The sequence below is a fragment of the Neovison vison genome, chromosome 6 (assembly GCF_020171115.1).
Source record: "Neovison vison isolate M4711 chromosome 6, ASM_NN_V1, whole genome shotgun sequence".
Classification (NCBI taxonomy): Eukaryota; Metazoa; Chordata; class Mammalia; order Carnivora; family Mustelidae; genus Neogale; species Neogale vison.
This window is the reverse complement of record NC_058096.1, coordinates 158,183,858-158,206,682: the sequence shown is the minus strand read 5'-3', so window position 1 is coordinate 158,206,682 and position 22,825 is coordinate 158,183,858. Positions and strand designations below refer to the sequence as shown.

Below are 22,825 nucleotides of genomic sequence, written 5' to 3'. Positions count from 1 at the left end.
TTTTTGTTTGTTTGTTTGTTTACCATCTATTGATGATCTTTATTTGAAAGCCAGGGGTATTGAGTTACAGGTATATTTGTTGAGTTGAACAAATACTCATGGATTAACCACTTAAGCTAAAATTGTTCTTTGAATTGTAGGCTCAAAGATAAAAAAGACATAGAGACCCTGCCTTCTAAGACCTTTACATTAGTAGCAGGTAAAAAGAGTTGGAAGGAATGAAATTTTGTTGACAACTTGCTATGCTGAATCTGTTACTGTAATTTCCTTCTACCTTAGTGTATCCTTATGTGATAAGTTTTATTCTCCTATTTTATTGATAAATAGTTTAAAATTCAGTAAAGTAAAATAACCTAAGGGCCTATATGATAAATAAGAGCCATAGCTGAGACTTGAAGCTATGTCCACGCCCTGTATGTTTTTTATAACATGATCCCATAAATACAGAATATGGTGTGAAAACAGAGTAAAAGTGAAATAGAGGAATGAACAAAATGCTAATTATGAGAGCGCATGTTCTCTCTGGCAGCCAGAAAGCTTCACTTAGAAAGTAACATTTGAAGCTAGTATCATGTGGAGAAAGATGGTGGTAGAAGTGGCAACAGGGATAACAAAGATGGATTATTTTAATAGCTAACATTTATTAAGGGTTGAAAATGTGTGGGGCATTACTTTAAGCACTTTTCATATGTTAACTCATTTATTCTTTATTAAAATGGGATTGGTACCATCATTATCTCCCTCTTACAAATTTGGTAAAAGAAGCAGATAATTAAATTATGTAATGTCATATAGCTGGGACAAGTAGTACTTTGTCAAGTTGAAAAGTCATTTCAGGCATATGAGGAAAGATAAGAAAGACTCAGGAGCATACTTGGAGGGTTTGGAGAATACAGATAGTTAGTAACCCAACACATTTGCTGGGGAGTTAAGTTCCAGGGTTTTCAATCCTGTGTTGAACAGTTTTGGCTTTATCTTGTGATCAGTGGAGAGTCATTGAAGATTTTTAAATAGAGGAGTGATGTGCTTATATCTGTTATGGTCAGATAACTGAGAAGAAGTATGCAGGGTTTGGAATGGGGAAGGTATGAATATAAGTAGGCTTATTTTACCATCATAATTGGTTTAAAGAAGTTGATGAAGGTCTAAGTTAGAAACAGTAATGATTAAGAGAGGAAAAGTTTGGGTGTTAAGAGATAAAATAAGTAGAACTTTGAGAGCAAAGGATCGAATTGAAGAAAAAGTAAAAATTACTTTGGTTTCTAATTTAGCAGTCCACATGGATAATAATGCCATAACCATCAGAAGGAGTAAAGCAAAAGGATGAGACTGGTAGAGAAGGTTGATGAGTCTATTGTAAGGCAAACACATTGATTCTGATTTACTTGTAGTTCCTCCATAGCAGTATTCTTTTTTTTTTTAAATAAGCATATAATATATTTTTATCCCCAGGGGTACAGGTCTGTGAATCGCCAGGTTTACACACTTCACAACACTCACCATAGCACATACCCTCCCCAATGTCCATAACCCCACCCCCTTCTCCCAAACCCCCTCCCGCCAGCAACCCTCAGTTTGTTTTGTGAGATTAAGAGTCACTCATGATTTGTCTCCCTCCCAATCCCATCTTGTTTCATTTATTCTTCTCCTACCCCCTTAAACCCCCATGTTGCATCTCCACTTCCTCATATCAGGAGATCAGGGATTTTTTTTTTTTAATAGTTCACCTGAGGAAATAAGATTAGGATGTTTCATTCACAACTGTGAGACAATAAGTTGCATTTTCTGCTCTGTTTATCAGCAAGGTGAGACCGTGGCTGACGTTAGGACACTGCCCAATGCCACAACGGTGGACAATATTCGCTCCATCTTTGGAAATGCTGTTAGCCGGTATGTTGATAATTCATATTTTGAAAAATCTGCATTCCACATCTCGGTTTACCATTTATCACATTATTTTGGAATCTGTCAAAGTAACACCTGCCTCAAGAGTTTGCTTTAATGAAATAAGCAGGCTTTATTTCCATGCTCCAGATTTGTTCATGGAGTCATGATTTCAGGGAACCCACACTTCTTGGGTGCATGTTATCTCCCAGATGCTCCGGCTGTAAATCAGTGTGTTCTCTCTAGCCTCTGTCTTCAAAATAATCACAAGGTTGTAGAATTCTTTCATCTTCCAGTGCTTTATCTTTTCCTAATACTTCCCATGTCATCAGTTTGAGATTTCACTCATTATGGCTCGACATTTATTAATTGCCTCTCACATTCTAGGCTTTGTGCTGGAAGTTAAGGATGTAAAGACAGATAAAATACTCCCTATCCTTAAAGACTTACCCGTCTGGTGGCAAGCAGATTTCTAAGTTACCAAATCTTCATTGTCAGGAAAAGCCTCAGAGGGAACCTGTGGTATAGATTGCTCACAGCATTCCTTACAAGGCAAAACCCACCACTTCCATCACAGAGTCCTAGCTAAGTCTCAGGACTCTGCAAAGCCCAAAGTGCCCATGCCGTAATCTGAGGGGAAGAATACTAAGGCCCCTCTACCTGCCAGGCATGGCCTGGATGCAGGGCATATGCAGATGGAGAAGACAGCCCCTGGCTTGCTTTTTTGCAGAAATCCTAGAAGTAGCGGTAGTCCCAGAGCCCAGTTTTTTACTTCAAAGGACAAATTACTCATTTCTTTGAGCAAAACCAAGTTCGTAACTAGGTAACAGTCAATTTGCTTTTAATTACCCTCTTTACTAATTGTTGTTTTTTTTTTTAAAGATTTTATTTATTTATTTGACAGATAGAGATCACAGGTAGGCAGACAGGCAGGCAGAGAGGAGGAAGCAGGCTCCCTGCTGAGCAGAGAGCCCGATGCAGGGCTCGATCCCAGGACCCTGAGATCATGACCCGAGCCAAAGGCAGAGGCTTTAACCCACTGAGCCACCCAGGCGTCCCTTTACTAATTGTTAATAAATTAAGTTTTTTAAACTGTATTCCTGAGCAGAGAAAGGACACTATTGTATAAGGAAACTTGGAGAGCTTCTTTATTATTTAAGGACTCAGAATTGGTCATTATGAATTTCCTAGGGACTATAAGAGATTAGAAATCACACAGAGCAGCTGTTCCCAAAGGGTGTTTCCAAAAAACCCAGCCTCTTGAGACATTTTTGGGAAGAAAGGGTTTGCTGGTTTATGTGAGAAGCACTGCAAGCTGTATTTTCTGCTCAGAGACTCTGTACGCATTAACTGCTTAACAGTCTTCCACCACATGTTCAGCAGATGCTTACTGAATGCTTACTCTTTGCCGGGTACTGTGCTGACAAATACAGTAGGACGTAAAGCAGAAGTGCTCTTGCCCTCAGAGATGCCTATTCAGTTGGAAAGACACGTAAAATAATTATGCCACTCATTAGTGGTTGTGCTAGATGTCTCAAAGGAAAAATACAAAGCACAACAGGAGAATCTCTGAGAGGCAGGGGGAGGGATAGTCAGAGAAAGCTCTTCGAAGGAGTAAGCCCAGACCTAGGAGGTATAAGGAGGAATTAACTAGCTGTCAGTAGGAGCTTTCCAGGCACAGAGACCCATGCTTAGGAAGATCCTCACGCAGAGACGAGTATGGCTTATGTGAGAACCACCTTTCACCCATTAACCTCACCTCCCTGTAAGTACAGCCCTGAGGACACCACACTGGAGCCCCATTTTGGCACTGTTCAGACAGTAAAGGATTCAGTAGAAATGAGTCCTTTTGGAATTTCATCTTTGGGGTTGAGTTACTAAGGTACACAAAAGCTTCAGTGAAATAAGGTCTCAGAGCTTGGATTTGTCATTATGTCCCAGCAGTCCGAGCAGTGCGTGGCTTAGAACAGAAGTGCTTGAAAACAGTGATAGGGTGAGTAGGTGGGTAGGTGGAGGAACAGCCAGATGAATGGATGGGTGGGCCCAGAGGACCTCATCAAACCAAGTCTCAGGAGTCCTTATTTGGCAGGATTAGTTTATGAAGGAACTCTGAGTTTTCCAACTCTGAATCTTTATACTGTTTGAATTTTCCATTATTTTCAAGACCCTCAAAATTTCTCTTTTTCAACCAGAGAACTGATAGAAGTTGGGTGTGAGGATAAAACCCTGGCCTTCAAAATGAATGGCTACATATCCAATGCAAATTACTCGGTGAAGAAGTGCATCTTCTTACTCTTCATCAACCGTAAGTGAGAAAGAACCATGCGGGGAAGTCTGTCCACAGGAAAGTTTATGGGACCCTGGAAAAATTCCAGATCCATAGGCTTGATTCCACACAGGGCATCCTCAGGCTGAAGTGTGGCTTGATTAGGAAGCCTTTATAATTTCTAGGCTAAAAGTCTACTCAGCCCTCTGAAATATGCTCATTGCTGGGGGGCCACTGGCAGAGTGTGGCTATTGTCTCTGGGAGAGGGCATCACAGACCCTTGTGAGCCTGAACAGCTTCCTTTCCTGCTGGCCTCAGCCTTCCAAGCATGCCCCAGGCAGATGTTTCTTCTCATATTAGATCAAGAGTCCGCTGTTTGAATTGCCCAACAGGACACAGGGAGAGGGTCCCTTGGGTGTAGGCAGTGTCATTAGTAAAGAAATGGAATGTTAAGGGTGGGGTTATGGACATTGGGAAGGGTATGTGCTATGGTGAGTGCTGTGAAGTATGTAAATCTGGTGATTCACAGACCTGTACCCCTAGGGATAAAAATACATTATATGTTTATAAAAATAATTAATTAATTAAAAATATATATATTTAAAAAAAAAAGAAATGGAATGTTAAGCCCCTTGGGATTCTTCTTTTTAAAGAAAGTTATTTATGATATAATGAGCAGTACTAGAAATCAGAGAGGAAATTAACTAAAGGAATTTGGATTTTTGTCAGATTCCTCTCTGGTCTTTATCTCTCTGCAGGCATATTGTTTACATGATTACTGCTTGTTGAGAAAATACTATTTTGCCTTCTGTTTCTTTTTACTTCATTGCTTATAGTATGGTTTAGAGAGAGTGTGACAGGGAGCCACAATGGGTCTGATTTCATTTTAATTTTCCAGCCAGAAATGCATCATGCATCTTTCATTTGTCCAGTACTTATATTTTCATCATATAAATTTATTATCTTTGTTGTTCAAAGCACTTCATAATTATTTTATAGTTTTTTGGCTTGCTATTGAAAATGGTAGATTCCCCTGTTGCATTTATAATGATAGCCAGTCATTATAAGTGTCCCAGATTATCCTTGTTTTACAGCTGTTTCCAGGCCATATAGAAACAGGGAAAGGGGAGTTAATATTTTATAGACACATCCTGTTAAACTGATGTATATTATATTAGTAAGGGTTTTTTTTTTTTTTTAAGATATTATTTATTTATTTGACAGAGATCACAAGTAGGCAGAGAGGCAGGCAGAGAGGCAGGCAGAGAGGCAGGCAGAGAGAGAAGGGGGTAAGCAGGCTTCCCACCAAGCAGAGAGCCCAATGCGGGGTTCGATCCCAGCACACTGAGATCATGACCTGAGCCAAAGGTGGAGGCTTAACCACTGAGCCACCCAGGCGCCCCATTAGTAAGGTTTTTTAACTACCTTATTAAGAGGGACTTAAGCCTGATCTCTAGTAAAGCTGGCTTTAATCAAGGCTCAGAGATGTTTTTCCCTTGTTTTTCTAACCTTGAAGAATACCGCTTTGTGACACATGAGTTAGCGATAGAATAAGTGAGCAGAAATCAGTGTAAGTGCCGCATGCGGAGCGCATGTGTTTGCTGCTGGCGAGCTCCTTACCCCACCGGTTCAGCATCAGCATTCTCGAGTCTGCTCACCCCACTAAGTTCCCAGCAGCACAGAGGCCAGACTCGAGTGTGTCATCTGGTTCTCTCCATGGCGCGAGCTCTTGCTCAGGTGGTGGGAAAAGGAACACTCCTTCGGCGTGTCTCCAGCCCAGAAATCACTGTAAAGGGGCTCTGGCTGTCCCCTTGTCAGTGCCCACACCTGCTCCAGGCCTGTGTGCTCTGGGCATGTGTCACCAAGCACAGCACCCTTGTTGTGGGGGGCCCATGGAGGAGCTAAAACCATGGGGCATATACCCTTGGTTATACCAGCCAACTTAGGAGAACAGACCACCGGCAGGTCATCTGTCCAGAGAGAAGGGAAGGCTCAATTTTCTGAAAATAGATTCTCCTCTGATTTGTGTCTTACCTCCCCCAGCTTTGAGTGTTTTCTCACTCCCTTCAGCCCTGTCCCATTCCTAAATTACCTTAAATATGAAGTGCCTGGAAAATTCTTTCCTTTTTTTTTTTCTTTTTGAAGATTATATTTATTTATTTGACAGAGAGAGAGTGTGTACAAGTATGGGGAGCAGCAGACAGAGGGAGAGGGAGAAGCAGGCTTCCCACCAAGCAGGGAGCCCAATGCAGGACTCGATCCTAGGACCCTAGGATCACGACCTGAGCTGAAGGCAGACACCCAACTGAGCCACCCAGGACCCTCCGGAAAACCCTTTCTTACTCTCATTGCTCAGCTGGAGTACCCCACTGTTGAACCCCCGCCCCCCCTACCCTGGGCAGAGTTAGTTGCTCCATCCTCCCACCATTCAGCACACACATCTCTGGGGTGCTTACCAGAACTGGAACTGGAGTACATGTAGTCCCCAGCATATTGTCCCCCAGCCCATGGCATATGTGATAGGCAGCCAGGGTGTATGTGCTGCATGAAAAGTCTAAGCTGACAGCGCGCTGCCCACCGTGCCCTGCAAGGGCAAAGGTAGTCCTCCCGGGCTGACTGAGGGAAGGGAAGCGGGGAGGGAGAACGTAGTGTGCTCCCGTGTTCCTGTGACTGGGCTAAGAGGAGAGAGCCCGAAGCCCAGAGCCAGATGCTCATGGATAGCGACACGTTAAAAAAGAGACCTCTCTTTCCTAGTGTCTGCTATGGATGTTGCTCCAGAAGTGTTTCTGCTGAGTGATTTCCGTCATGAAATGAATGTGTGCCTGTTACCTCTCCCTTCAGGACAGTTTTGAGCTGGTTACTTTCCTTTTATTTTCTAGATCGTCTGGTAGAGTCAACTTCTTTAAGAAAAGCCATTGAAACAGTGTATGCCGCATATTTGCCCAAAAACACACACCCATTCCTGTACCTCAGGTAAGGCTGCAGGGCTCCTCAGCTGAGCCTCAGAGACTCACAAGGAACGAATTCTGTCCAGTTGTCCTCTTTGAAAGAGATGGACTTGCTCATGGCTCCAGCAGAGCGAATCCCATCACCACTGGCAGGATGGTGAAGGATGCTCTGTCCTTTCTTGCAGGTGAAGGGCACAGTTTCCCTTCACTTACTCACTCATGCAGAAGTCTCCCTGAGGGCCTCCCATGTACCAGTTACCTTGCTGGTGAAACAATGGTGAATAATAGCTATTGCCCCTGAACCAGCCAGAAGCTGCCCCCTCCCTGTCAGAGAAGCCCCTTGCCCCTCCACGGTCCCTCCAGGGCCCCCTCCTGCCACAGATTCACTGCGTGGTCATGGAGCAGGCAGTGAAGGGTGAATGTGGAGCCGAGGCAGTCAGGTGATGGCTGATACGGCCTCTAAACTGACATTTACATTACATTTTGATGATAGAACCTTCTCTCACGTGTATTCTTATTTTGATCCTCATAACACTGAAAGTAGGTAGGGAACAGGTTCATGGTTACAGATGAGAAAACCCATCCAGAGGGGTTAAGTAGCTTACCCCAGGTCACGCACTAAGAAGTTCCACTAGTTCTGGAATGATGGTAACAGCTGACATGGAATAAACTTGCCAGGTACTCACAGCGTGCTTTGCGTGAATTTAAGCCCCACCACATGCTTTATCTACCTTATAGAGGGGGAGATTGAAGCAAAGGAAAATGATGTCACTGACCCCAGGCTGCACAGCTTCAGAATCCAGGTCGCTCAGACTTGACCCTGAAGTTTTGACCACTGTGTCATTTGAACCCCCACAAGCCTGCTGGTGAGAATTGTTTTCCCATTCCCCACCACTCAACATAGTTGTTTGCTTTTCTTTCTGCCAGTTTAGAGATCAGCCCCCAGAATGTGGACGTCAACGTGCACCCCACAAAGCACGAAGTTCACTTCCTACATGAGGACAGCATCCTGGAGCGGGTGCAGCAGCACATTGAGAGTAAGCTCCTGGGCTCTAATTCCTCCAGAATGTACTTCACCCAGGTGAGGGTGCTATCTTTCCAGCTCTGGCTCTGGTGCTTTCACCTTCACCTAAAAATGTGGCCCGTCAGATTCAAGAGCCCAGAGTTCTGCTTGTTGCTTTAGGACTGACTTTCCAAGGATTACCTGAAAGTTTTCTTTAGTACTATCTCCTTTTTTGAAGCTAACGGTGAAATCAGCCTGTTTTCCCTGGACCTGGAGTCAGGAGGCTCGTGGTCTCACTCTGCCTGCATCTAGGACCATAGACTGGCTTCTCAGGAAAACAAGCTGTCTGAAACAGAATAGGACACCTTTTCCGTGCATCTGTCTTGCCTAGGGAAGTTCAGGAGGAGGCCGAGCCCACATTCACAGGGCAGAGGGAGGCAGCGGGACAGTGGGGGGAGCAGGGCCTTGCATGTCAGACAGGCCTGGGTTACCACCACGTGACCCACCTTCCCCAGTCTCCGTGTCTCCCTCAGTGAGGGCTGAAGTGGTCATCCTCACCTCTGAGGGTGGGGACAAGCAGGAGGCATAAGTGTTTGATGCAGGGCCTGGCACCATCCACCTTATCAGAATTACGCAGGTTCTAAGTGCTTATGATTCTAAGCTACTCCAGCTCTCTGGGGCCTCACGTTGCCCATCTGTAAAATAAATGGATGGATAATGCGATCTGCAGTGTCCCATCCCAGTTCTGACATGACGTGATACTCAGCAGCACATGGTGCAGGTGTGCTCAGAAGCACACCAAATCCCAGAACTGTGGAGATGGAAACATCCCCCCTTCCCCACCCTCTTTCCCCCTTGAAAACAAAAGCCGGTGGGGACTAGGGTGGCGCGCAGATGGGTACCTGGGTGGCTCAGTTGGTTAAGCAAGCATCTGACTCTGAATTTCAACTTAGGTCATGGTCTCAAGGTTGTGGGGTTGAGCCCTGCATCAGGTTCTACACTGGGCCTGAAGCCTGCTTGAGATTCTCTCTCTCTGTCTCCCTCTGCCCCTCCTCCTCCCATTAAAAAAAAAGGAGAAGAAGAAGAAGAAAAGAAATGGAAGCACTGGGTCCTGCAACCAGAGAGTGGGCTTCTGGGAGCCTACTTTAAAAAGAGAACTTTTTAAGTTCACGAGGCAGTTTATGCTTCCCACAGGAACCTTCACAGAAAGCCCCTCGCTGGGGGTGGCATGGGCACGAAGCAGTGAGAGTGGATGCCCTAGGGGCAGCCCTGCCACCTCTGGAGCCCGGGCAGAGGCTGGGCAGTGAGTGCCTGTGGGTCGCTGCTGAAGCCACTTGTATGTGGCAGGTGGGCAGAAGGAAGTGCTCGCTGGGAGCCAGCCCTCAGTCTTCTGCTAGGTTTGCTGGGCCCCTGGTGCCATAGGAGGCTCGAGTCAGCAGAGGTGATGGGTGATGGATGCACACACCTGTGCAGTGCTGGTGTTTAAGATGAGGACACACGTGCTATAGGGCTGGTGGGCCTGGCTCTCAGAGCAGTGTGTGATACCCAGGAAGTGCTCAGTCACTGGGAGTTCAGATCCTATCTGTTGCTGCTCCTCGTCCTCTGCCTCCCCACAGATGTGCAGAGACCCCCACTGTGGGCAAGACCATGTTGGGTGCCTGCCTTCATGGAGGCGCTCCTGGTCCCCCTGGGGAATACATCCCATGAGAGAGAGGTAAAGAGGGACCTGGGGGCATCAGGGGAAGTCTCCTATCCTGGACTTCGGCAGTCAGGAAAGAAAGGGAAGGGATGCGGAGGCTGGGACCCCAGGGTTGGGTACGAATGAGATGGGCAAAGGGAACAAAGCATGAAAAGAGTGTTTGTGGCAGAGGAAACAGGAGAAGGCCTGAGGGGTGAGGGGAACAGGAAGATGTGTGCTTGAGGGTCTGAAAGTTCCATGCTGTGGGTCCAGTGTTTATCCTGGCTGCCCTTAGGATCACCGGGGAAACAGAAGGCACCCCTGCCTTCTCCAAACCAAGAAATCAGTCTCAGGCGGGGGTGGGTGGCATCAGTAGTTTTAGAGTTTTCCCAGGTGCTTTCATGTGCAGCCAGCGGGAGGCCTGTGTGTGGGCCCGGGCGGGCCGGCGGTGGGGGCTGGACCTGGAGAGAGGAGGCTGCAGGGGTCCCAGCCCTGATGACACTTCTGTCAGCATGTTAAGGAGCTTACACTTTGGTGTGACAGGAATCCACAAGATCCAATGTGCCCTTTATAAAGAATCCTGTGGTCACATTGGGGCAAGGATGGCCAAGGCATATGGTGGAGGCCCTGCGGCTATCTGGGAGAACAGGGACGGATCTGGACAGAGGAGGTAACTCCACTCACAGATGGTTAAAGATCTGGAACTGCCCGGACCTGGGAAAGGTGTGGCTGGTGGGGAGCGGGACCGGGGTGGAGTAGGGGGACAGGCTGAAAGTGTGAGGTGAAAACGAGGAGCACATTGTCTGGGCCAGAGTGGTTATCCCTTGCTCTGTCCTAGCTGAGATCGAAAGAAAGAGCTTTGCCGGAGGTCCTGGAGTGTGTGCCATACTGGGGAAAGAACTTCTCGCCTTCCTCCTTGTCTTATTTTGCACAAGTCAGATTCATTTAGTTAGCTTACATTGTCTTTCCCCATAGAATTCCGCATAGTCCTGACCCATGTGTCTTCAGAAGGAAAGTGGGTTTCTGGATCAGGCGCCCCCCACCCTACCCCCCACACTAGTCGGTGTAGTGGCACAAGCCTTGGAGCATTGCTGTGGGTGGCAGGGTCCAAGCTCAGAGGTGTCACCACTCCTCTGGTGGTATCAGAATACCTTTTCTCCCACTCCCCACCTATGTCTTGCACCACACTGCTCAGGGCCTATGGCATAAGCCCTGGTTTGTGGTGAAGCCATTCAGTATGGAAATCGGGAAGCCCAGGGCCTCCTGGGGTTTGTTGCTGCTCCATCCTGTTGGACAAGGTGTTTCACTTTTTTGGACATTAAAATGACTATCTGCAAAGTAGTTCTGTTAATTTCTGCTCCTGTGGCTATGGCATAGACAAATGAAGCAAATACAATGTTGACCTTTACATAGTGCAGGGCTTGGGGCACTGACCCTCTGGACAATCAAAAATATGAACTCTACAAAACTTTGACTTCTATTAGCCTACTGTTGATCAGAAGCCTTACCGATAACATAAACAGTTGACTAACATGTATTTTGTGAATGTGTTATATACTGTATTTTTATAATAAAGTATTCTAGGAAAAACTGTTGACTAAGAAAATCATAAGAAGAGAAAGTACATTTACAGCACTTAAAATTCTGCATGTAAGTGGACCCACAGCGTTCAAATCTGCTTTGTTCAAAGATCAACTATATTCACTTCATTTGCCTGTATACGCTGGAAGGATTTTACATTTTCCACAAAAAGAGGTTTCTCCTTTTTGAACAATTTTGCTACTCTGTTTAACTTTGTATTATTTAGCTCATTATTTTTCTAAGTACACATAAAAGTAGATATTACACCAATAATCCATGTACCTCTCACCCTGCTTCAACAACCATTATCATTTTGCCATATTTGTTTTCTCTTTCCCTTTCTCACTTGGTGGTAGGGAAAAGAGTGGTGGTTTTTTTAGTTTGTTTTTGTTTTTTACTTTTTTTTTTTTAAGATTTTATTCATTTATTTGACAGAGAGAGAGAGATCACAAGCAGGCAGAGAGGCAGACAGAGAGAAAGGAGGAAGCAGGCTCCCTGCCGAGCAGAGAGCCCGATGCGGGGCTCGATCCCAGGACCTGAGATCATGACCTGAGCTGAAGGCAGAGGCTTTAACCCACTGAGCCACCCAGGCACCCCTGTTTTTTACTTTTTTAAAATTTAAGTTCAATTATCCAGCATATGATGCATCATTCATTTTTTGATGTAATGGTCAGTGATTCGTTAGTTGCATAGAACACCCAGTGCTCATCACCTCACGTGCCCTCCTTAATGCCATCACCATTTACCCCATCTTCCCTTCCACTTCCCTTTCTGCAACCCTCGGTTTGTTTCCTGGAGTCCAGAGTCTCTCATGGTTTGTCTCCCTCTCTGATTTCTTCCCATTCAGTTTTCCTTCCCTTCCCTTGTGGTCCTCTGCACTATTCTTTACAGTCTACATGTGAGTGAAACCATGTGATAATTGCCTTTCTCTGATCGATTCATTTCACTGAGCATAATCTCCAGTTCCATCCATGTTGATGTAAATGGTAGGTACTCATCCTTTCTGCTGTCTGAGTAATATTCCATTGTGCATATGAACCACATCTTCTTTATCCATTCATCTGTTGAAGGGCATCTCAGCTCCTTCCACAGTTTGGTTATTGTAGACATTTCTGCTATGAACATTGCGATGCATGTGCCCCATTTTTTTAATGCATATGTATCTTTGGTGTAGATATCCAGTAGTGTAGCTGCTGGATCTTAGGGAAGTTCTCTTTTTAACTTCTTTTTTGTTTGTTTGTTTAAAGAATTGATATTAAGGTCTTTTTTTTTTTTTAAGATTTTATTTATTTATTTGACAGATAGAGATCACAAGTAGACAGAGAGGCAGGCAGAGAGAGAGAGGAGGAAGCAGGCTCCCTGCTGAGCAGAGAGCCCGATGTGGGGCTCAATACTGGAATCATGACCTGAGCCAAAGGCAGAGGCTTTAACCCACTGAGCCACCCAGGCGCCCTTTTTTTTAACTTCTTGAGGAACATCCATACTGGTTTTTGGAGTGGCTGTACCAGCTTGCATTCCCACCAACAGTGTAAGAGGGTTCCCCTTTCTCCACATCCTCGCCAACATTTGTTGTTCCCTGTCCTCATTTTAGTCATTCTGATGGTGTGAAGTGGTATCTCATTGTGGTTTTGATTTGTATTTCCCTGATGGCAAGTGATATGAAGTATGCTTGCTTTCCAAAAGATTTATTTATTTTAGAGAGAGAGTGTGCAGAAACGGGAGCATGCAGTGAGAGGGAGAGAGAATCTCAAGCAGACTCTGCACTGAGCATGGAGCTGGATGGGGGCTCGATCCCACGACCCTGAGATCATGATCTGAGCTGAAGCCAAGAGTCAGATGCTTAACTGACTCAGCCACCCAGGCATCTGAAGGAAAGAGAATATTTTAATTGCATTTCAGGCATTTACTATTTTCCCTAGTATTTTATGCATTTTAAAATATTTTTTCCTTGTATAATTACAATGTCTTTTTTTAATACATAACAAAATTAATATTATCATTTAATATGTAGTCCATATTCAAATGTTCCAACTGCCCAAAAAAGATCCTTTTATAAAGTAGCTTCATTCAAATATGTATTAGGTTAAGTTCCACTCCCCATATTTAGATGCTTTCTTTTAAATCTCTCTTAAATCTGTATTCTTTTTGGTTGTTCCTATTGGCTTATTCTGAAGGCTTCCTGTGGAAAAATGCACATTTCTGTTTGGCTGATTGTTTCTTCTTAGTATCATTTAACTTGTTCTGATCCTCCATATTTCCTGTAAACTGGGAATTCCTATGAACTGGCATGATTACGTTCAGATTTGTGAATGAGATTTCTGTGTGAGAATTCTTTTTTTTTTTTTTTTAAGTTTTATTTATTTATTTGACAGAGATCACAAGTAGGCAGAGAGGCAGGCAGAGAGAGAGGAGGAGGCAATCTGCCTGCTGAGTGGAGAGCCCAATATGGGGCTTGATCCCAGGACCCTGGGATCATGACTCGAGCCAAAGGCAGAGGCTTTAACCCACTGAGCCACCCAGGCGCCCCTGTGTGAGAATTCTTGATAGATGATGCCATGTACTTTCTGTCACCCCCCAGCAGGAGGCGCATACTGACTTGTTACATCATTTTGGTGATAAGGCTCATCTGTGGGTTTAGCTGGTAACAGCCTGTTTCCTTCATTGTTAAGTTCCCCAGGAATATTTAGCTTAATGGTTTCACCATTCATTGACAACCATTACCTGAATCAGTTATTTCACTAAGATTGCAAGATTATGATTTTCTGATTCTGTCATTTTTTTCTGTTATTTCATTATAATTTTTCTGTATACAATAATTTTCCCTCATTTGTTAGAGCTTTTTGGTTATCCTGAAATATAGTTCACACTAGAAAGTAAGGGTAAATGCTGAGTTCTGTCACTTTAATTATCAGTTTGCAAAGGAATGTGTTCGTGTCCTAGCGATCTCCAGTGATGTTTATGACTTTGTCCTTTCCGTCTTTCTCTTTCCCTCCCCATCTTTTTCTTTTTCTCTTAATATTTTATGATAGCTGTTAACAAAGCAATATAATTTAGTTAATTACAGTCATTTTTCTCTTGGATCCTCAAATTATCCCATCTTAGACCAATAAACCCCTTCAAACTGGTGCTCTTGTCCTTTTGACTCAATTCCATTAGTCTTTGATGGTTTCCTTGTTTCTGTCAAGAAAAGATGTTGTAGGCTTTCCAGGCCAGGCAATGGAATTGACTATTTCTCCAAGGAACTCTGGTTTATTTTAGTCGGGATGGTATTTAGAGACTAAAATCTGGTATCAGAGGGGGTTCCTTATTCCTGCTGAGTGGTCATTGGCTTTAGGCCTTTCCAATGGTCAGAGTTAGGAAATGTGTATATCTAAAAACAGACAAAACGGTGGCTGCCACAAGCTGGTGGGGAGGGGAGAATGGTGAGTTACCATTTCATAGGTACAAAGTTTCAGTTTGAGACATTGAAAAAGTTCTAGAGATAGATAGTAGTGATGGTTGTCTAATGATGTGATGTACTTAATGCCATAGAGCTGTATGCTTGAAAGGGGTTAAGTGATGAATTTTATGTATATTTTACTTCAATAAAAAATGAAATAAATTACTTCAGTAAAAAAATGAAATCCTCTTATGTCAGCAAAAAAAAAAAAGCAGACAAAAATATGAGAACTTTGCGCTAATATTCCCCATTTCAAAACAATTTTAAAATTATAAGGATTTTTCTGAATTTTTGTATTTTTACTGGTGTATCTTTTAAACTTCAAGTTTTGGTCAGTATTGCTTCTATATTATTATTATTATTACGGTAATGATGATTAAACCTGGTTCTAGTTTCTTTCTCAAATGTTGGTCCACTTTGCAATCTGGACTCCCCCTTCCCCCCCGGCCAATTTATTTTTTTAACTACTCTCTACAGTCAATTTGGGGCTCGGACTTAACAACCCCAAGATCGAGAGTCACTTGCTCTGCACACTGAGCCAGCCAGGCGCCCTGGGACCTGGACTTACTGGTTTCATATTCTGAACTGTCCCACTGCTGCCTTCTTTTTTTTCTTCTTCCCAGATGGATTCTACTTTATTGAAACATACAGGAAGGGTTTAACAAAAATGTAAAGTGAATCATATATCACATAAATGCCATTGAGCTTGAAAAATCACAGTGGCTAGGAATCTTATTTAAAAAATTTTTTTTAACCCATTACCTTCTTTTTTGACATAGACTTTACTACCAGGTCTTGCTGGCCCCTCTGGAGAGGTGGTTAAATCCACAACAGGTGTGACCCCCTCATCTGCTTCTGGAAGTGGCGACAAGGTCTATGCCCACCAGATGGTCCGCACAGATTCACGGGAACAGAAGCTTGATGCCTTTCTGCAACCCCTGAGCAAGGCTCTGTCCAGTCAGCCTGAGGCCATTGTTCCACAAGACAGGACCGATGCTTCCAGTGGCAGGCCTGGACAGCAAGATGAGGAAATGCTTGAACTCCCAGAGCCTGCTCAAGCGTCTGCCACAAATCAGGGCACAGAGGAAGATGCAACAGAGGGGCCTTCAAAAACATCAGAGAGGAGAGGGCCCCCTTTCAGCCTGGGCAACCCCAGGTATGGACTTGGAGGGGAGTGCAGCCTTCCTCTGCTATTCTTTCCTGAAACCACCTCTGGCATGACTTGGCATGAACCACCTGCTGCTTCTCTCTGCCTGACCTGCCCTGCCTCCAGTGGGACATTGCTCTGCCTTATGCACTGTCTGCCTTTGACCATGGCTTGAGAGTCCTCCACTTAGTGGTCTTTGAGATATCTTAAAAGTCCATGGTTCCAAGTGCAAGTTAAATACACATCAGAAAAAAAGTAAGATTTATCTTTTATTTTTAGTAGGGGATTTTGATAACACCTCAATAGCAGAGGTGGCTAGAGAGAACCCTAAAATATCCAGAGGATTCTCCATCATCCCACTCAAAGCTGCTTCCACTCCTCTCAGGAACAACATGTTTTCTTGGTTCAACTTATGAAGGCCCTGAGGCCCAGGGGCTGGCCGTGAGAGTGGGAGAAGGTGGATGGCAGCAGTGCCTGTCCTTTCTCTGCCTTCCCCCAGACACGCTGCACAGGCTGTCAGGGGGCCCAGCGCCAAGCCAGGGAGCCCAGGCTGTTGCCCCTTCCCCAGCAGGCTTGGGATGAAAGTGTTCGTCCAAGACTTCGCTTCTGCATGGCAACTGGCCCCCATAACCCCAGGGCTGAGTGGCCATCAGGGTTTGGACGAGTTACTTGACTCCAGTTTGGTCATTGCCAAGTCAGTCTAGTAAGACAACGTATAGGGTTGTCTCCGGGGAATCCTCAAGGGTGCTGCAACCTGTGGAGCCCAGTCTGTGCCAGATGCTTCATGTATACGATCTCATTTCATGCAGGGCAGGGTTATGTGTCTCTTTGTCACGAGGGGAGGTAACACCACTAGCTCTTCACCATACAGCAGTCAAAAGAAATCTCTGACACCAGAAATGAGATTGTATCACTCCTCAGCTGAAAACCAGTGCTTCCCTGCACTTGGGTGCACCTACCGTGTCCCCCCTTTAGCCCCCCACTTTCCCTCTCCTGGAGTGTGCTCGTCCACACTGCTCTGTGGCTGGCCTGAACTGCCTGAGCTCCCCCATTTTGTTCTCCCTGTGCTCGGGGCCTCGGAAGACTGCCTCACACATCCCCTCTTGCCAGAGGACCTCTCACTGCCCCATCAAGCTGATAACTTGTTTACTTTTCTTCTTAGCATTTTCTGCTGTTTCAAATGATCTGTGGCTTTCTGACTCCCCAGCTGGAAAGTAAGCATGACGGCGGCCGGCACCTTGTCTGTCTGGTGCATGGTCACGTGCAGCTGGCACTGTAACTGATGGAGGACTGAACGAGTAGGACATGGTGGGCATATACACGCAGGGCCCTGCAGCTGCACAGGGCAGGTGACTCCAGAGTCCTGCTGTGCACAGGGACTGGCTGCTGGGGGCTCAGGGTCATCCGATCTGTGGGGTGCCAGAGAACAGACTGATCTTGCTAGTCTGCTGCACGCACAAGGACCCCACCCCAGATGTGCAGAGCCAGCACGAGACGCTGCTCCCCTTTCCAAAATGCAATACACAAAATTTGACTGATTTAAAACCAGTTTTCAAGGATAGTCATGATCTCCAGCTCCTTCTTTGCAGAAAGAGGCCCCGGGAAAGCTCTGATGTGGAAATGGCGGAAGATGATTCCCGAAAGGAAGTGACAGCAGCATGTACCCCTCGGCGGAGGATCATCAACCTCACCAGTGTGCTGAGCCTCCAGGAAGAAATTAACGCACGGGGACATGAGAGTACGTAAGTGCCGACGTCTCTTGGGGCCTGTGGGCCAGAACTGCTAAGGTCAAGTTTTAGCAAATGCAGAGAGTGTTGATGGTAGGGTGGCCCCTCTGGCATGCCAAGCACATCTTGCTTCCCTCACCCGCAGCAGCAGCTGCTGAAAGGCGATTTTCTTTTTTTTTTTTTTAAAGATTTTATTTTATTTATTTGACAGAGAGAGATCACAAGTAGGCAGAGAGGCAGGCAGAGAGAGAGAGGAGGAAGCAGGCCCCCCGCTGAGCAGAGAGCCCGATGCGGGACTCGATCCCAGGACCCTGAGATCATGACCTGAGCCGAAGGCAGCGGCTTAACCCACTGAGCCACCCAGGCGCCCCTGAAAGGAGATTTTCAACTGAGAGGGAAGGGGAAAAAGGTTTCTCTGGTTTTAATTATAATTGATCAGTATTCTCACTGAACCCTAACAGCCAGAGTAAAAGAGTCATCTACGTAATCTTGAGTTTGTTTCTTAGTTGAAAGTGCTATGATACAAGATTCTAATCTGTGGCCTGAGTGGGGCATACTCTTTCCAAAGCACGCAGGCTTTGCAGGGCCCCGAGTGGATATCCTGGCACTAAGGTCACACAGTGGCACTTCCACTGTGTGACCTTGGATTTGTGACTTAATGCTGGCTGTGCCTCAGTTCTTCCTCATCTCTAAAATGGGTTTAATTTTACCCTTGAAAATGATTGTGCTGATTAGAGATAAAACATAAAACACTTGTTTACAGAGTAAGGAGGCAATAGGTATTTTTATATGCCGAAGACAAAGCCATAAATCAATATCACTTTCCTCAGAAAGAGCTTTTCAGAATACTTGCGTATAGAGCTCCACGTTGGTCCCTGTCACTTCAAAACCAGCTAACAGGGTTTTAGGAATTAAAGGGAGTTAGCCGCGGCCCCAGCTGAGCAGGGATTGAGGAGTACATAGAACAGTAGCTTGGCCCGAAGAGCCATCTGCACCAGAGGAGTCAGACAGTCGTGCTCCAAGTGTACACGGCACAGCTCCAGGCTCCAGACGGCAGCTCTGCACTTGAGTCTACATGGTTTAGTCATGGCCTTACCACATTTCAGCTCTAACATATTTCCTGATTAAAATAGTTATGTTCCAGCACTGTGTCTTGAAATACAACAACCTAGATCAGCCCATAAAGTCCTGAGCAGCCACAGCGCAGGTTAGCACTTTTCACACTAATCCTCCACCTTCTTTTTTTTTTTTTTTTTTTAAGATTTTATTGAGGGAGAGAGAGAGTGTGTGCGCAAGCTGGGAGAGGGGCAATGGTGGAGGGAGAAGACTCCCCACTGAGCAAGGAGCCCAGTGCGGGGTTCTATGTAGGGATCTGTCCCAGGACCCAGAGACTGTGACCTGAGCTGAAGACAGGTGCTTAACCAACTGTGAGCCTCCCAGGTGCCCCGATCTGTTACGACTCAGTGGCTGGCCCCTTACAGTTTTCTCTGTCCCACTCACCCCTTGTTTGAACGAATTCAGGAAGGCCTCAGTTTGTCTTTCCTTGCTGCTTCTCTCTTTTCTCGGCACTCTGGGCCTTTGTCCACACGTGGGCAAAGCTGTAGGTGTCTCTACACATAGGAGGAGTAAAAGCTTTCTGTAACTGAGGTCTTGCCAGTCATGGAAGTAGCTGCCAGTTGGCCTCTGATTTTGGTTTCCACAAAGATTTGATCCAGTTGGTCTTTACTTCCGTTTATTGGCTTTCAAGCTGGGAGCTTTTAAAAGCATTTGAAACAATGTAAATGAGGTGGGCTGTTCCTTGATTTATTTAGCAGGCTTGCTCACAGTAGTTTCAGTTGACAGCCTCCCTCAGATTTGGAATTTACTGAGTCTTCCTTTAGGGTTTGTATCCCTTATGTAAAACAGGCTACTTAGAGTTTGGAGAAATTTCTTTCTAGCTGTGCACTATTTCCAGTGCAGTGTCAAGCACACCTGCGTCAAGTTGGATCAGCATGCATTGCTGAGGCCCAGGTGATGACTCTAAATGTTCCCAAACTGTGTGTTTGTACATGTTGTCCCATTTAATTGTAGAATCGCCTGGTGAGGGAGACAGGGAAGCTCTGTTAGCTGTTTTGAAGTTGAGGAGTGGAAGATGGGGAGGATGGGAGAGGACAGATGAGTTGGAACAACCTAGCAATCAAACAGGCTCAGGACACACGTCGCCAAGGGCGGGGGATGACTGGCACGGCTTGCACACGAGGTGGCTGGCCCAGGACTCAGGCTAAACAGACTGGCTGCCTGCGTGGGCAGGTGCCCCTTGGGATAGGATCCCCGCTCCAAGGCTGGTGTTTTAGGCGTGCCGGTGTCAGGTCTCACAGAAGGCGTAATGTCTGTGACATGGGAAGAGTGAGCCAGATTGTCTGTGCAGCGCTCCTGCCAGCTACCCCATTCCCTCCCTAGCGGAACTTTGTTCACTGTTTTGGGGCCTGGCCTGTGGCACAATAGACTGCTGGAGGCTTCACTGGGCCCTCATAGTGAGCATCTGAGAGCGCGTGTGCTTTGGAAGCCCAGGCCTCCATGTCAGTGGGCTGGGGCTCCTGCCCACTGCCATGTACCTCATGTCCGTGGCCCCAGGTGGGGTTGGCTGCTTGTCTTCAGAGTGAAGGCTATGCAGGGAGTGCCCTGAAGCTCCGATTTGGTGAGGTAGGCCACTTGCCTTAACAGACCAACAGCCCGGCTGCTCCTCACAGGAGCTCACTGTGCCCCCAGCCCAGGAGAGAAGTAAGGGAAGCTCTTCTGGTACCAAAGTTCCTTGTCGTGCTCGTTTCTGTGACTGTTCGATCAGTGTATTGTCCGTGCAGGGAGCGTTTCTGGCACTGCATCGCCCTCACTGTCCACAGAGAACCTGGCAGGTGGACTCAGCAGGTATTTGCTGAGGCAGTGTGTACATGACTGGGAGGTGACTCCCTTTTTTTTTTTTTAATTTTTTATTTTTGTATTTTTAATTAACATATACGTATTATTAGCCCCAGGGGTACAGGTCTGTGTACAGGTTGCCACGTTTACACACTTCACAGCACTCACCATAGCACATACCTTCCCCAGTGTCCATAACCCCACCACCCTCTCCCTACCTCCTTCCCCCTGGCAACCCTCAGTTTGTTTTTTGAGATTAAGAATCTCTTACGGTTTGTCTCCCTCAACAATCCCATCTTGTTTCATTTATTCCTTTTTCCTACCCCCCAAACCCCTTATGTTGCCTCTCAACATCCTCATATCAGGGAGATCATATAATTGTCTTTCTCTGATTGACTTATTTCACTAAACATAATACTCTCTAGTTCCATCCACATCATGGCAAATGTCAAGATTTCATTTCTTTTGATGGCTGCGTAATATTCCATTGTGTGTGTGTGTGTGTGTGTGTGTGTGTGTGTGTATCTCTCACTTCTTATCCATTCATCTGTTGATGGACATCTGGGTTCTTTCCATAGTTTGGTTATTCTGGTCATTGCTGCTATAAACATTTGGGTGCATGTGCCCCTTTGGATCACTATATTTGTATCTCTAGGGTAAACACCCAGTACTGCAGTTGCTGGGTCATAGGGTAGCTCTGTTTTCAACTTTTTGAGGAACCTCCATGCTCTTCTCCAGAGTGGTTGCACCAGCTTACATTCCCGCCAACAGAGTTGGAGGGTTTCCCTTTCTCCGCATCCTCGCCAGCATCTGTCATTTCCTGACTTGTTAATTTTAGCCATTCTAACTGGTGTTCGGTGGTATCTCATTGTGGTTTTGATTTGTATTTCCCTGATGCCAAGTGATGTGGAGCACTTTTTCATGTGTCTGTTGGCCATCTGGATTTCATTTTTGCAGAAATGTCTGTTCATGTCCTCTGCCCATTTCTTGATTGGATTATTTGTTCTTTGGGTGTTGAGTTTGGTAAGTTCTTTATAGATTTTGGATACTAGCTCTTTATCTGATACATCATTTGCAAATATTTTCTCCCATTCTGCCAATTGTCTTTTGGTTTTGTTAACTGTTTCCTTTGTTGTGCAAAAGCTTTTGTTGATGAAGTCTCAATAGTTCATTTTTGCCCTTGCTTCCCTCGCCTTTGGTGATCTTCCTAGGAAGAAGTTGCTGCGGCTGAGGTCAAAGAGGCTGTTGCCTGTGTTCTCCTCAAGGATTTTGATGGATTCCTTTCTCACATTGAGGTCCTTCATCCATTTTGAGTCTATTTTTGTGTGTGGTGTGAGGAAATGGTCCAGTTTTATTTTTCTGCATGTGGCTGTCCAATTTTCCCAACACCATTTGTTGAAGAGACTGTCTTTTTTCCATTGGACATTCTTTCCTGCTTTGTCGAAGATTAGTTGACTGTAGAGTTGAGGGTCTATTTCTGGGCTCTCTTTTCTTTTCCATTGATTTATGTGTCTGTTTTTGTGCCGGTACCATACTATCTTGATAATGACAACTTTGTAATAGAGTTTGAAGCCTTGAATTGTGGGAAGCCATCTGACCCTGGGCTCTTGTTTGTTGGGAGAGTTTGATGATTGCTTCAATCTCCTTACTGGTTATGGGTCTGTTCAGGTTTTCTGTTTCTTCCTGGTTCAGTTGTGGTAGTTTATATGTCTCTAGGAATACACCCATTTCTTCCAGGTTGTCAAATTTGCTGGTGTATAGTTACTCATAATATGTTCTTATAATTGTTTGTATTTTTTTGGTGTTGGTTGTGATCTCTCCTCTTTCATTCATGATTTTATTTATTTGGGTCCTTTCTCTTTTCTTTTTGATAAGTCTGGCTAGGGGTTTATCAGTCTTATTAATTCTTTCAAACAATCAGTTCCTAGTTTCGTTGATTTGTTCTGTTGTGGTTTTTGGGTTTCTATTTTATTGATTTCTGCTCTGATCTTTATGATTTCTCTTCTCCTGCTGGATTTAGGCTTTCTTTGTTGTTCTTTCTCTAGCTCCTTTAGGTGTAAGGTTAGGTTGTGTTTTTGAGACCTTTCTTGTTTCTTGAGAAAGGCTTGTATCACTATATATTTTCCTGTCAGGACTGCCTTTGCTGTGTGCTACAGATTTTGAACCATTGTGTTTTCATTATCATTTGTTTCCATGAACTTTTTCAGTTCTTCTTTAATTTCCTGGTTGACCCATTCATTCTTTAGAAGGATGCTCT

The 22,825-nt window shown here is 45.2% G+C and overlaps 1 protein-coding gene across 4 annotated transcripts in view; it reads left to right on the top strand.

Moving 5' to 3' along the window:
- Positions 1–22,825, top strand: part of MLH1 (mutL homolog 1) — a 58,195-nt gene that overhangs the window by 13,107 nt on the left and 22,263 nt on the right. For 2 of the 4 annotated variants that reach the window (XM_044252704.1, XM_044252706.1), the window contains exons 8-13: positions 1,802–1,890; positions 4,077–4,189; positions 7,030–7,123; positions 8,026–8,179; positions 15,579–15,955; positions 17,536–17,684. In XM_044252704.1, the coding sequence (XP_044108639.1) occupies positions 1,802–1,890; positions 4,077–4,189; positions 7,030–7,123; positions 8,026–8,179; positions 15,579–15,955; positions 17,536–17,684 (976 nt within the window). Of the gene's footprint in view, positions 1–1,801; positions 1,891–4,076; positions 4,190–7,029; positions 7,124–8,025; positions 8,180–15,578; positions 15,956–17,535; positions 17,689–22,825 lie in introns of those variants that run through there. The other 2 variants (XM_044252705.1, XM_044252707.1) reach the window with 2 other exon arrangements.